The sequence below is a fragment of the Dermacentor variabilis genome, chromosome 11 (genome assembly GCF_050947875.1).
Source record: "Dermacentor variabilis isolate Ectoservices chromosome 11, ASM5094787v1, whole genome shotgun sequence".
Lineage (NCBI taxonomy): Eukaryota > Metazoa > Arthropoda > Arachnida > Ixodida > Ixodidae > Dermacentor > Dermacentor variabilis.
The window spans coordinates 112,367,376-112,380,315 of NC_134578.1; the positions used below are offsets into that span (position 1 = coordinate 112,367,376).

Here is a 12,940-nt window from a genome sequence, read left to right on the forward strand (position 1 = left end):
GTACGGGTGTTGCCAGGTTTGAGCGATCACAACGTTGTTCTAGCAGATTTATCAGTTCTGTATGTGAAGGTTGCAAAAACACCTAGTCGAAAGATTTATGCCTGCAAGCAGGGCCAACTACGAGGCGATTAACGCTGCTTTCGAGTCGTGCGTTCCAACTTTTGATGCACTCGCAGATAATCTAGATATCGAACAACTGTGGAATACTTTCAAATTGAAATTGTTCGAACGACGTGAAGCTTTTGTCCCATCACGAGTTATATCAAGTAGGCGAGCTCGAGACAAACCTTGGTTTAACACAGAGTTACGTGCCCTTGTTCCACGACAGCGACGAAACTCAAAGATAATAATAATAATATTTGGGGTTTTACGTGCCAAAACCACTTTCTGATTATGAGGCACGCCGTAGTGGAGGACTCCGGAAATTTTGACCACCTGGGGTTCTTTAACGTGCACCTAAATCTAAGCACACGGGTGTTTTCGCATTTCGCCCCCATCGAAATGCGGCCGCCGTGGCCGGGATTCGATCCCGCGACCTCGTGCTCAGCAGCCCAACACCATAGCCACTGAGCAACCACGGCGGGTAAACTCAAAGATATAAGGCGTCTAATTCGCCAGAGCATTTGACCTTGCTGAAAGCAGCAAAAACTGAATTTAGGCAAAAGTCCGACATCGCTAAGGACTTCTATTACTGTAACCTCGGAGAAAGACTTGTCAGGGATACCAAAGAATTTTGGAGGTATGTGAAGCGTAATGGCAAAGACAACAGATTAATACCTGCTCTGAAAAATGAGGAAACTATTATTCATGATAATGAGTCTAAAGTTGAAATTTTTAGCCGTTATTTTTCATGTCTTTTTGCCGTCTAGCTCACGTACTGTCTGTTTTGAATTACCTGCTGAAATAGACCCCATGCCAGAAGTCACCTTTTGTGTCGATGGTATCCGTAAATTATTAAAAGATGTGAACCAGGCTGAGGCATGCGGCCCTGATGACATTCCTGCCGCTATCATACGGAACTGTGCGGGCGCGTTATGCTTTTATTTCGTCCGGATGTTCCAGAAGTCCCTCAATGAAACTGATATGCCAGATGATTGGAAATTAGCGCGAGTCGTGCCCATACATAAGAGTGGGGTGCGTAACTCCGTTCAGAACTACAGGCCCGTTTCCTTAACTACTATAACCTGCAAAATTATGGAGCATGTAATATACAGTTGTGTTATGGCCCACTTAACTAAGCATAATCTCCTAAGTCCCTGCCAACATGGTTTCAGGCGTGGTTTATCTTGCAATACACAGTTGGTAGAGTTTATTCATGATTTAGCCTCGGCAGTTGATAAGCAACAAGTTGTGGACTGCGTTTTCTTGGATTTCAGTAAAGCGTTTGATGTAGTCGCACACAGTCTCCTACTCTCCAAATTAAAAGCTTATAACTTGGATGGTAAAATAATAGCGTGGATGGCCGAATATTTGTCATTGCGGAAACAGGATGTGGTTCTGTACGGTATATCTTCGCAATATGCATCAGTTACGTCGGGAGTTCCCCAAGGCTCAGTGTTGGGGCCATTATTGTTTTTGTTGTATATTAATGATATTTCAGCTGGTATACAGTCTTCATTGAGGATGTTTGCCGATGATTGTGTTGTTTATAGAGTCGTAGATGCCATTTCCGACTCAGAAATCCTGCAAGTTGACCTAAACACTACAGCAGACTGGTGTGTGCGTCGGGATATGTCATTAAATATAAATAAGAGTGCTCACGTCACCTTTACAAGAAAACGAGCTAATCATCCCTATATGTATAGAATTCATGATTCAACTTTAAACATAAGCAAGGAATTTAAATATCTAGGTGTGTTTTTTTGCTTCTGATTTACGATGGAACAAGCATGTTAACTATATTGGAAATAAGGCAGCATCAGTTTTGGGATTCTTGCGGCGCGATTTTAGTCATTTACCGAGTAACTTAAAGACGCAGTTGTACTTCAGTCATGTACGTTCAATACTTGAATATGGATGTGTTTGTTGGGACCCACACACATCTGAGCTTATAAACAAATTAGAAAAAACCCAGAATAGGGCAGTTAGATTTGTTCTTGGTAACTATAGCCGGTAGCTTAGCATGACAAAAAGCAAACTTAAACTTAAATGGCAAGAGCTGCAGGATCGTAGAAGGCATATCAGATTAAAATTTTTCCACGATATTTATTATTCTAAAACAGGCATAAAGCACGAAAAACATATCCAGGCACCACACTATATATCTAGGCGACTTGACCACTGTTTGAAGGTCAGAGAATTTTCTTGTAGGGGTGACGTCTTCCGTTATTCCTTTTTTGTTAGAACTGTTCGAGATTGGAACAGTTTGCCATCGAGCATTATATATATTACAGAAAATGATGCTTTTTTCCATGCGTTGAAATAATTTCTTGATGTATTCATTCAAGTTTGTAACCTCCCTGCTGTAATGCCCTACGGGGCGATGCAGGTAACTAATAAATAAATAAATAAATAAATAAATAAATACACAAAAAAACAATATCTTACTTCAGTGCGCGTATAGAGCTTGAAAATACATCATTTGAGAGAATCGTTGCGACATCGAATGGTAGCTTGTTCCATTGGCTTATGGTTCTGGGGAAAAATTACATTTTAAACGCTTTAGTTTTGCAGGCTATTTCTTTAACCTTATTTTCGTGGTCCAGCCGTTGAGAAACGTAATCAGGCTTGGAAAAATATTTCCCGGGATCTATACCTGTTCTGGAGTGGAATATGTTGTCAAAGAGTTTCAGTCTGATATATTTCCTGCGCTGCTGCAGTGGCTCCCAACCGAGGCTTTCTTTTGCTCTTGAAACACTGAAATTCCTGGTGTAATTTGAATAAACAAAACGAAAGGCTACGCTTTGAATTCTTTCTAAACTGTTCACGTCACGTGCCGTCCACGGATCCCAGACCGCACACGCATAATCCAGAACATATCGGACATTTGATTTGTACAATGACACCTTTGTCTCCAGAGGCTTTGTCTCCAGCCTGGTTACCGTGCCTTGTTTTTAATTTTTCCCAAACACCACCGTCCCACTACCGCCCATGAATTTCACGACATACCCAATGACAATTCGGGCTCTGCCGAGTGACTTGTTGAAAAGGGCGGTGCACATTGCCACATCCTATATGGTCGCCGCGGGTATGTGCCAGGCGATGAGAACGACGCTAAAGTGGCGCGCGAGTGGAAAAAACAGAGACGACAACGACGTCGCGTTGACTGCTCTCATAAAAGTGCTTTTACACGTCCTCTACGCCGACTTTCCCGTCTCATAATAGGCTGCGACAATATATATCTATATTTTTCGTAATGCTAGGCACAACCAGACGTTCCTACATCCATTGGAGCACTTGAGTGTGAATTTGCCGCTAGGAACTTGTATGACTTTTTCGAGTTTCGTTGTGGGCAGTCACTTGTAGCAGCATTTATTATTTAGTTTTTATTTTTCACTAGCATACGCATATAGATTATGAAATACAATATTGGGAAACACGTTATTGCTTCAGTAGCCTTTGCGAACTTGTGTGGTTGTCCTCCTTGCATTTTCTATAGATTTTTCGAATGCTGTTGATGACGGGCTCCCGTAGTTTGCTGTCATGCGTCTGTTTATTTTTTTATCGCATCTAATTTTATTGTAGGATATACATGGGCACTGTCCAGGTTGTCTTAACTCGAATAATATGCAAGTTCGAAGGTAACCATTGCGTTTTTTTCTTCCTACACCCGTCCGACTTCTGCTTTCTCGCATTAGATAGTCCACGGGTAAATATAGTAGATGCATCAGGCACGCACCTTTCTCTGTCGATAGGCAAACCTCTTCAGCAAGCTTGTTATCCTGCAGTGAAGAAGAAAACAAAACTTCTCACTCGGTCTCACCTGTTGTTTGGACGACCCAGCAGCATATCCTTTATTCCTTTGCTACAGCGCCACACGGCGACTCGAGACAGGCTCGATTATTCGAAGTACAAGTGAGGATCGTTCCTTCGCTTGGCTCTTACGGTTGACGCAGAGCTTTCAAAATATGGTCAATTTCCTAGAACATCCTAGAACATACTAAGAGGTTTTGCAGCTAAATATGAGTCACTGTATAAAAAAAAAAGAAAACGGGACAGGAGAAATAGCATAATCATTCATAAACGTTCACTTTCTTAATAAACAAAGTGCTTCGAGGCTGAAACCGAGTAATGTGGGCTTTATTGTTGGCCGAAACGCAAACGGAGTAAAGAACCGAAAGAGCGTTCCTTTGTTCATGCCCACATTTATAATGGAGCGTGGTATATCGGCAAGGTTAACCAATTTCACAATTAATTGCGCGCGCGCGTTGAGTGGTGAAACATGTAAAAGTAAAGTAAAAGACCCCTTTCCGAACAAATTTCTTTTCATGCATCTAAACACTCGACTGTATTCAGACGATGTAATTTGGTCTAGACAAGCGTCACACTGTAGTTTACGTCACTCAGACGTTAAAGTATTCCCGACAACGGTCGGCCAAAATCATGGTCCTACTTTCTCACCCATAATGCATAGTTGCCATTTTAGAGCTCGGTTTTTCTTGCTGAGCAAAACTAACTGTACATATGCGTTGATAGTATGGGCTGTGTGCTTTTGAGTGCACGAATATCATTCATATCAGTGTCATGTGAGCAGAATTGAGGCATTATTCCTTCCCTAAAAATATATAGTTACTTTTTTCTTTTTACGCACTTGAATCTTAGTGAGCGGCAACAATAACCAAACATGTGAATTCTGAATAAATTGCTCAATTCCCAATAATTTTATGCTATCAAAAATTATTAAAAATCTACAGTCTCATTTCGTTTATATGCTTTAAGAATTTCAAGAGTAAACTAGTGAAATTTTAAAACAGTTGCTTGAGCCCAAAATAAGCCCATCCAGAGATCCGCGTGAAAGCTCACATAATGACACAATCACAAGCAAGGAAAAGCAAGTATCAGCAGCAAAGCATCCATGCCTGCGAACACTATCCGCACATTCGGAGTTTAGTTTGCTTGCGAACATGCCTCTAAAATAACGCCTTGGTGCCTAGGGGCCATCGTCGCTTGGTTCATTTACATGTTTACAAATCATCTTACTGCGCTGAACTTTGCCGTTTGAGATCGCGAGAACGTTAACCCTTTAAACCTACCTTTGATCGGGTTTAACCGTAAGAGGCCTGTTTTAGTACCCAGTTTTAGGACCCAATTTAGGACCTTATACACTTGTATACAACATTTAGACATATGGGTTTCGTATGTAAGGTCCTAGACTAGAGTAACAAAGTCCAGGATATCAGGCAGAGAAGTTTTTTTAAAAAAATTATGTGATGTGATAGACACGAGCGAATTCATAAAGGCACAGTAATTTGTGAATTCGTTGTTTTTGTAGATAAAGACACAGAATTATGTGGGAGGCAAGCGTTCAATTTTATACGACGGCTGCTCTATTCAATTAGGCAGGCTCACGTAAAACAACCAGCCTTGAGGAAGTCTATCGCTGAAGTGTAATACGTGTAATTATAGGCAATGGCGGCCACAGTTCACTAAAGATGTAATAGAAATAGGCTTGCTTACCAAGCATTTCGCTGGACGCTAGAGTCACAGATGGTAAAACAAAGAACACCGCATAATCATATCCTCAATTTGTGAGCATTGTAAAGGGGAGGGACACCTTGCACATAAAATACCGAAGATAAACAATATTGACACGAGTAAACATGAAAGAATCAACACACTTGTGCAGCAAAAAAAGTACAGCTGGAACAAAACAACTAAACAAAGCAATGAAGCGCGGTAATACAAAATCCAGACAAGGAAAGAAAAAAAAAGAAACAAGCCACAAGAACAAATTAGGCGGGTTCAGGAAGGACAGATAAGCACAGTTATGCATAATTATAAAGAAACTTGCCACACAATACGGACGTTAGCAGTAGCTGCTTCTTGGTGGTAATTTTACGGTATCTACCTTCGCCGAAACAGTGGAGCTGTGCGCTTCCCTGCTGCGTCCCTCACAGCCCCATGCTACTTTGAGACAATAAAATAAATGAATGAATCAATGTTGTGGGCCCTACACAAAGCCCTACCTCGTTGGACTGTCAGTGATAGCGCCACTTACCGCAGTGCCAGCGTCTGCAAGTCTTGAGATAAGCCTCGCTTGACTGGCAGCCAGCTCGGAGAATGCGTTGTTGAGTGACTTGAACGCCTCCTTCGGAACGCTCTCCTCCAGGCGCCGCTGCAGGCACTTGATGCGCATCGAAGACGTCTCCTGAAGAAGAAGCAATCGACAATTCCGCCGGAGAAGAAAAGCCTTTGTCACCCCGTCCTTGAAGCGCCTGTAGAACGCTAGAGCGCTGGTACTGGTTAAAGCTCACTGATGAAAAACATGAAATATTTGCTGAAGATATTCGCCACGAGCATCCGCTTCTTACAGCACAACAATCCTGTATACATATTCTGTAAATTTACTTCACGTTAATAGTTCCTGCAAGTGATCCGCGAGAAGTAGCGTGCTTAAGAAATCACAGAATCTAGCCAAGGCCCTTGTTTCTTCTGTCTGATCTTTAAGGCAGCGAAGGTAGACACGATACATGCAATCACAACACACGGCACATAAACCTGCATCATCAAGGTCCGTACCACAGTGTAGTCAGATGACATTTTACAGCTGCGGCTCACAGCATCACGATAATGATAACGCAGCGTGACTGCGAAACACCGATACCAGTATTGCAAACAACAAATCAACGACGTATGCGGTGCAGAATTACAAGCAAAAGAGTGGTCTACCATCGCACTATAGACTGCTAAGGTATCTCACATACTGAAACAAAAAGCCGGAGTTTCGCTAGCAGCGTAGCATACAGCCAATTAGCAGTCAGCCCTACGAAGTAAGGATAGTACATTTATCGGCCGTATCACCTTGTAAACATTAGCTTGATAACTAAATATACAAGCATGGTGTGAGCGCGCACAGCAAACTGGAACACATCACACTCGATGACTGCGGACATCCACTGTCAAAACGCTGGCGTTAAGAAGCGCGGCAGCAGCAGCGAGCAAAATTACTTTCGTGCTGCCTATCGCTTCAACGCAAGCTGAGCGCCGAGAACACAGTACGCACAAAGCTAGGAACACTTCACACATGCAGGCTCTACCCACAACGCAGGTCGATTTCAAGATACGGCCGCGCGACCGCGCGCAGCTTCCACATTCGCAGTTGCAGCCGGATTAAAACACCACCCCTCCTCCCTCTCATTCCCCCCCAGTTCCTCGCAACGTTGGGTTCCCCGCTCGACGGAAGACGGCGCGCTTCCTCCTAGCTTTCCTCCCTTTCGCGCGGCAAAGATTGAGCCGCGGTTGTCCCAGACTCGCACATACCGCGGCACCAATCGCGTACTCGCACGTACAGTATATGGCGCGTGGCAACGGTGTTATCGGCCTTGAGCTTTACACCCAATATCAAGGCGAAGGTGACGCCGACGGCAGAAATGTGCTTGGCGTGTCCATATAATTCCTATTGCAATAAAATAATGCGATTAGGCACGCAATTCCTAGGTTATAGCGGCAATTCTGAAGGTCGTTAGCTTTATTCACAGAGCCAGCAACGAAAAGCGGGTAAGTAAACACAAAGAGGGCGTTTGTGACATGCATGTAAAATAATTTGCGTTCAACCAAAAAGTGGTGCGTGTAATTTCACTTTTCTACTACGTACAACAAACGGCAAAAATAAACCCAGACACGTTCCAGCGCATAGACTTTCAGCACGGTAGCGCTTACTAAAGGGGAATATTTTCACAGTTTTGTGCAGCTATAGATTACAAGCTAAATGGTACCTTTGACCAAAGTAAGCCGGTAATGTCTGTGTTTAGGCTTGTTAGTCGAACATCTTGAATTGAGATCAGTGCAATGAGTTGCTGTATCGTGGCGCCAATCACGGCTGTGACATTACTTGATTTTCTAGCAGTTTATTTTTTTCTGCTCTTTTTATTTCGCTCTGTTGATATACGTCTGCTCATTCAGAATAAAGCACCCTCGGAAATAAGCACTGTGTGCATCTTATACTGTCCATGTTTCTTGTTGCACTGACATAAATTAAAATGAAGTAACCTGCAGTAAACACACTCAGACTCTTCTTCGACTTCCAACGCGCTCTCACCTATTCTTCTAGTCTCTCGTTTTCGGACATTCACATCTGAAGCTAAGCGCACTGATTCTTGAAATTCTCACTTGAAATGCTTCAAGGTGCCCGAGCTGCTCCAAGATGATGTGGTCCTTCAGGCGGTCCAGAGACGCCTGACGATCGAGCAGGTCACGCACTGACCATTTCCCCTCGATGCTGGCTAACTGTGCGCAAAAAGAAATGTTCATAAAAAATTATGCAAATCCAACACACTAGTTAGAATCTACGTGAAGTGTTAGTGAAGCGGGTAAACAAGTTTATCGCAACTAACGACGATTCATAGAGTTGTGTTTAATTTCATTCTGTGCGGCGTACAACCTTAGGCATTATTTATGCTCCCTCAACACAAAGGTCATAACTGTATTTATATTATGCAATATTTATGTTATAGCATTTACTCCGCCCACAAGCTATGGCCCAATAAAAACACTAAATCAGGCGGATACGCGGCGTGAGAGGTTGACGCAGGTATGTCACGAGGAGGAAGGTGGAGTATGACGCTTCTTGAGGGAGGATGATGATGCGACGTGGGTGCCGAGAAAAGTACGACACATATGGAACAACATTTAGACATTCAGCACAGCTTGTGTAACAGTGGATAAAACCCATTCCGGACGACTGAGCAAGAGCGGGCACATATCTGGTGGCACCCATACCGAATTGATAAATCAATGAAAATTGGATCAACCAAAGAATGAAAACAGTATTCAGCGCCAATCCGTTAACACGTCGGCGTGCTTTACATGTACCGGTGAAGTACATTTACCGGTGAGATAATTTGGTTGGGTGTTATGCAGGAATTTAGTTTTTGTTGCGCATAAAACGAGGTTTGCCTCCTCGCACTACTTTGTCGCTCAGCGAACGAGAGTTATGTGAACCCGTTCGCGGGCACGAGCATTCGGTGCACGTATAACCTTCGCACATATATATACAAATATATAAACTGAGATACTAAGTTACCAAGCTGATAGAAGCGCAAACATACCAGCGAAATTGGGCAATAAAAAGTTCGCTTTAAATGAAGTAAAACAAGTTCTATAAACTAGATCCTTTGTCGAGAGGGTTGCCGGCATAGTTTGCAATGTGAACGACGGCATCTTCATCTCCACAACCTGATCTAAGTCAGTGTGACAGTATCGCCTTCAATAGTGTTGGTGCTCTCGGTGCATCTCACATGAGGTGCCTCCATGGAAACGCACGGAGTTGGCAGAAAATTTAAATCACTGCAGTCAAAGAGTTACGTTCTACTTCCACTGCTGCAATTTGCAACAGAACCGGGTAGGTAATGCGGATGCGCGGTCGAAAGACGGAGCATACCACTCGACCGACAAGCCAAGTGAGTGTGATATTGGCAGTTTCTTGGGTCAATTCGGCATCCTAAGTGCGAAGTTTCGGCCGACGTTCTGCGGCCGTTGCGAATCCACACAGCGCCTGAGCCAATGTAGTATATTTCAAACCGAATGAGTCGCAATGCTATTTCTGGCATACGCGATGGGCCAATCTTTACTTGAAAGTTAGTCTGGGCAGCCAGTATTCTTGCAGATTTCTTCGCCAGGCGTATGTAGGAAGAATTTGTGTTCATATCTCAGACCGCCATTCTTATTCTGTGCATATGTGGGAAGTTCAACGTAATGCATCGGGAGGCACTGTATATCTAAACCTTATGGTTCTAATGGACTACAATCTCAGTGCGAGGGACGTAAAATAACATTAAACAATAGGGATACATTCACCGGGACTCGGCTGTTCGACGTCAGCGCGCCAAAATGGTGCCCGCTTAAGCGTCCTGAAAATTGCCTGAACTTCTAAAATGAGCGCACCACTTTCATTACGTGAAGAATCATTCATCCATTCATTTCCGAAGTATTGTATCATATTCAACATTACCATGGCTTTGGTATATCCGTGGCCACTAACATCAATAGCAGTGAATTGAAGGCGAGATGTTCATAACATCGACATCTTCGCTCTAGGGTTTACAAATTTGTTCAACGAATTGTTTGAATTGGGCACCTATCGCGATAAGCACAAGATCAGGACAGCGCTCGCAAAACACAACGCAGATAACCAAAATGTGCTGGCGAACTATCGATGAATAAATTTGCCACGTACTAATACGCCCTTCAAAAAACTTCTGGATAAGCCTTTGACAAATTATCTTGAGAAATACCACGTGTACTTTCACCCGCACAGCAATGGTTTAGGATTGGTTACCGTGCGAGCCTTGTATGAAGCTCCATAACACAAAATAGAAACCTAGTATTTAACGCAGCTCTCTCCGCACTCAGCACATTTTTAGATATTAGCAAACTGCTCACCTTAGTAGATCATGGTGTACAATTGCGTAAATTTTAGCATTGTGAATTTACAGGACAAGAGTAAGCATTTAATTGAAATAAAATTGATTACTCATGGAGTGCAAGGAGGGACCAGCCGCTTAATATATGCGGCACTGAGCAGCTTGACGGAGACTGCTGCCCCCTTATTTGGCAGCGACGGACAGCTTCACACCAAAACATCCTTTCCACACGCACTTAATAACAACAACAAGGCGATATATATTACTTAACGGGTAGGTATGCGAGCTAGTTGGTACGAATCCATCGGCGAAAAACAGCCCGAAATAGACACGGTAAATGGAACACAGGAAATACATGTCCTGTGGTTCTCTATTGTACATGTTTATTTCGCGGTGTTTTTCCCCGATGAAGATGTATTACCTTCTATGCACGTGTATATAAGTGCATAATGTTTATATACAAACGCTCGCGTTAGAAATGAGATGGCAAAGTATAATGACATTACGTATACTAACAAAATAGGTTCACCTATATACATTACCTGCATTTAGAGAACGTGCAACTAGTTTAATGTTTGACGAAGCAGCAAATACAGAAATAAATGCGAAGGTGGAGAATACACTATCATGTGATAGTATATAATCCTATACAATGAGCAAAACGAGAACAAGCTAAAAGCGGGAGCCAACGTTCCGACAAGTGGACTTGCTTTTTGAAACGTTGGCTCCAGCTTTTACCTTCTTCTCGTTTTTCTCATCGTCTTGAATTTCTCTCTCCCGCTTTCCCCGTGTTTTCCCTATATTATCCTATTGTTGCGTTTCGCCTGCGACACGTGGTTTTGCCGGCGCGACCGCGGCGGGGCGGCAGACATTTTGGCCCGATCGTCGTCGCCGCAACACTCATCGCCAGGTGTTTCCAGGCGCGACTGCGGCGATGCGACCGCCTAGGGATCATCCTCGCATTCCAGTCATTGTGCCCGAAACCGGCGATGCCAAAGCAGGGATCTCATTCCAGTCATTGGGCCCGAAACAGGCGATGCCAAAGCAGGGATCTCGTTCCAGTCATTGTGCCCGAAACAGGCGATGCCAAAGCAGGGACCATCCTCTCATTACAGTCATTGTGTCCGACCGGCAGCGCCACGACAGGGTGCTACGAGATCGTGCTCGACATGGTGCTACGGCATCGCTACGACAGTGTGCGTCACCATTAGCCCATTGTACATTCACGTGCTCGTCTTTTGAGGGGTTCCTTCTTGCCCTCAACTGCGAGAGTATAAAAACAGCTGCCCCCGGACGCCAAAAGGAGGGCTCCGATTTCTTCTGTTGAGTGAAGTGCTCTCCCGTCTCTCTACTACGGTCAAACCTGACCGCCAACTCTTTGCGATGTTAAAATAAACAAGTTGTTTCGTTGTTACCAGTCGACTCATGCTTTGCCGGGACCTTCTGATGCTTCCAGTTGTACCCCAGGCCGCCAGGCCAACGCTACCCTTGGGGCTTGCGACCCAGGTACAACCACGGGCGTCAGCGCCGAGTTCCCAACAGATCGTACCAGAGCAGCCGGATCCCAAACATCTGGTTGGCAGCGGTGAGATCGCCTACGACTTCAAACAACTGTCTGCCAGCGGTGAGATCGCGACAACGGAGGCCAGCAGCAAAGAGATGCAGTTGACTGTATGCTGAGCAGCTCAACGACGATCCGGGAGCAGTGCAACGAGCCCTGTGTGACGACTGGTTGCCTGCAGCGGAACGACTGCGCGGAATTCCTGCCTGCGAGGTTTGGTGAGTGCGGGACTTTCTTCTTCTGAGCTTTGCCAGGCTTTTGTTAGTGTCAGAAACAGAGCTGGTAATTGTGGTTGTCGTTGCTGCCGGGTTAGTTTGCGGCAAGACAATAGTAAGCAGTAGAGAAAGCAGCATTCAGAGCAGCCATGGATTTGAAGTCGTTGCGCAAACCGAAATTGTTGGAGCTTGCAAGAGAGTTGGGTCTGGATGTCTCAGACAAACTCAGAAAACCAGAACTGCTAAAGGCTATTCTTGAGTTAGAGGCTGAGGATGACGAGCTGTCGGAATGCCTTGAGACTATTGAAGAGAGGGAGACTGCAAAAGAAAAAGAAGAGTGTGAACGTAAAGAACAGAAAGAGCGAGAGCAACAAGAGCGTGACCGTCAACACGCTTTGGAAATGAAGCGTCTTGAGGTAGAGATGGAACGCGCTCGTAATGGAAGTCAGGCACACGGTGCAGGAGAACGCGTATTGTTCAAAATGACTGACCTGATGCGGCCGTTTAAGCTTGGAGAGGACATTGGTTTGTTCCTGGTTAACTTTGAGCGAACGTGCGAGAAGCAGGGGTTCTCTCGGGAAACGTGGCCACAGCGCTTGCTCACTTTGTTACCCGGCGAGGCGGCCGACGTAGTCGCTCGCTTG

At 44.4% G+C, this 12,940-nt stretch overlaps 1 protein-coding gene across 1 annotated transcript in view; it reads right to left on the minus strand.

Moving 5' to 3' along the window:
* Positions 1 to 12,940, minus strand: part of LOC142563432 (uncharacterized) — a 71,102-nt gene that overhangs the window by 39,109 nt on the left and 19,053 nt on the right. The window contains exons 4-6 of the mRNA XM_075673987.1: positions 8,269 to 8,385; positions 6,158 to 6,307; positions 3,839 to 3,881 (exon numbers count right to left, since the gene is read on the minus strand). Of these exons, the coding sequence (XP_075530102.1) occupies positions 3,839 to 3,881; positions 6,158 to 6,295 (181 nt within the window). The 5' untranslated portion in view covers positions 6,296 to 6,307; positions 8,269 to 8,385. The remainder of the gene's footprint in view (positions 1 to 3,838; positions 3,882 to 6,157; positions 6,308 to 8,268; positions 8,386 to 12,940) is intronic.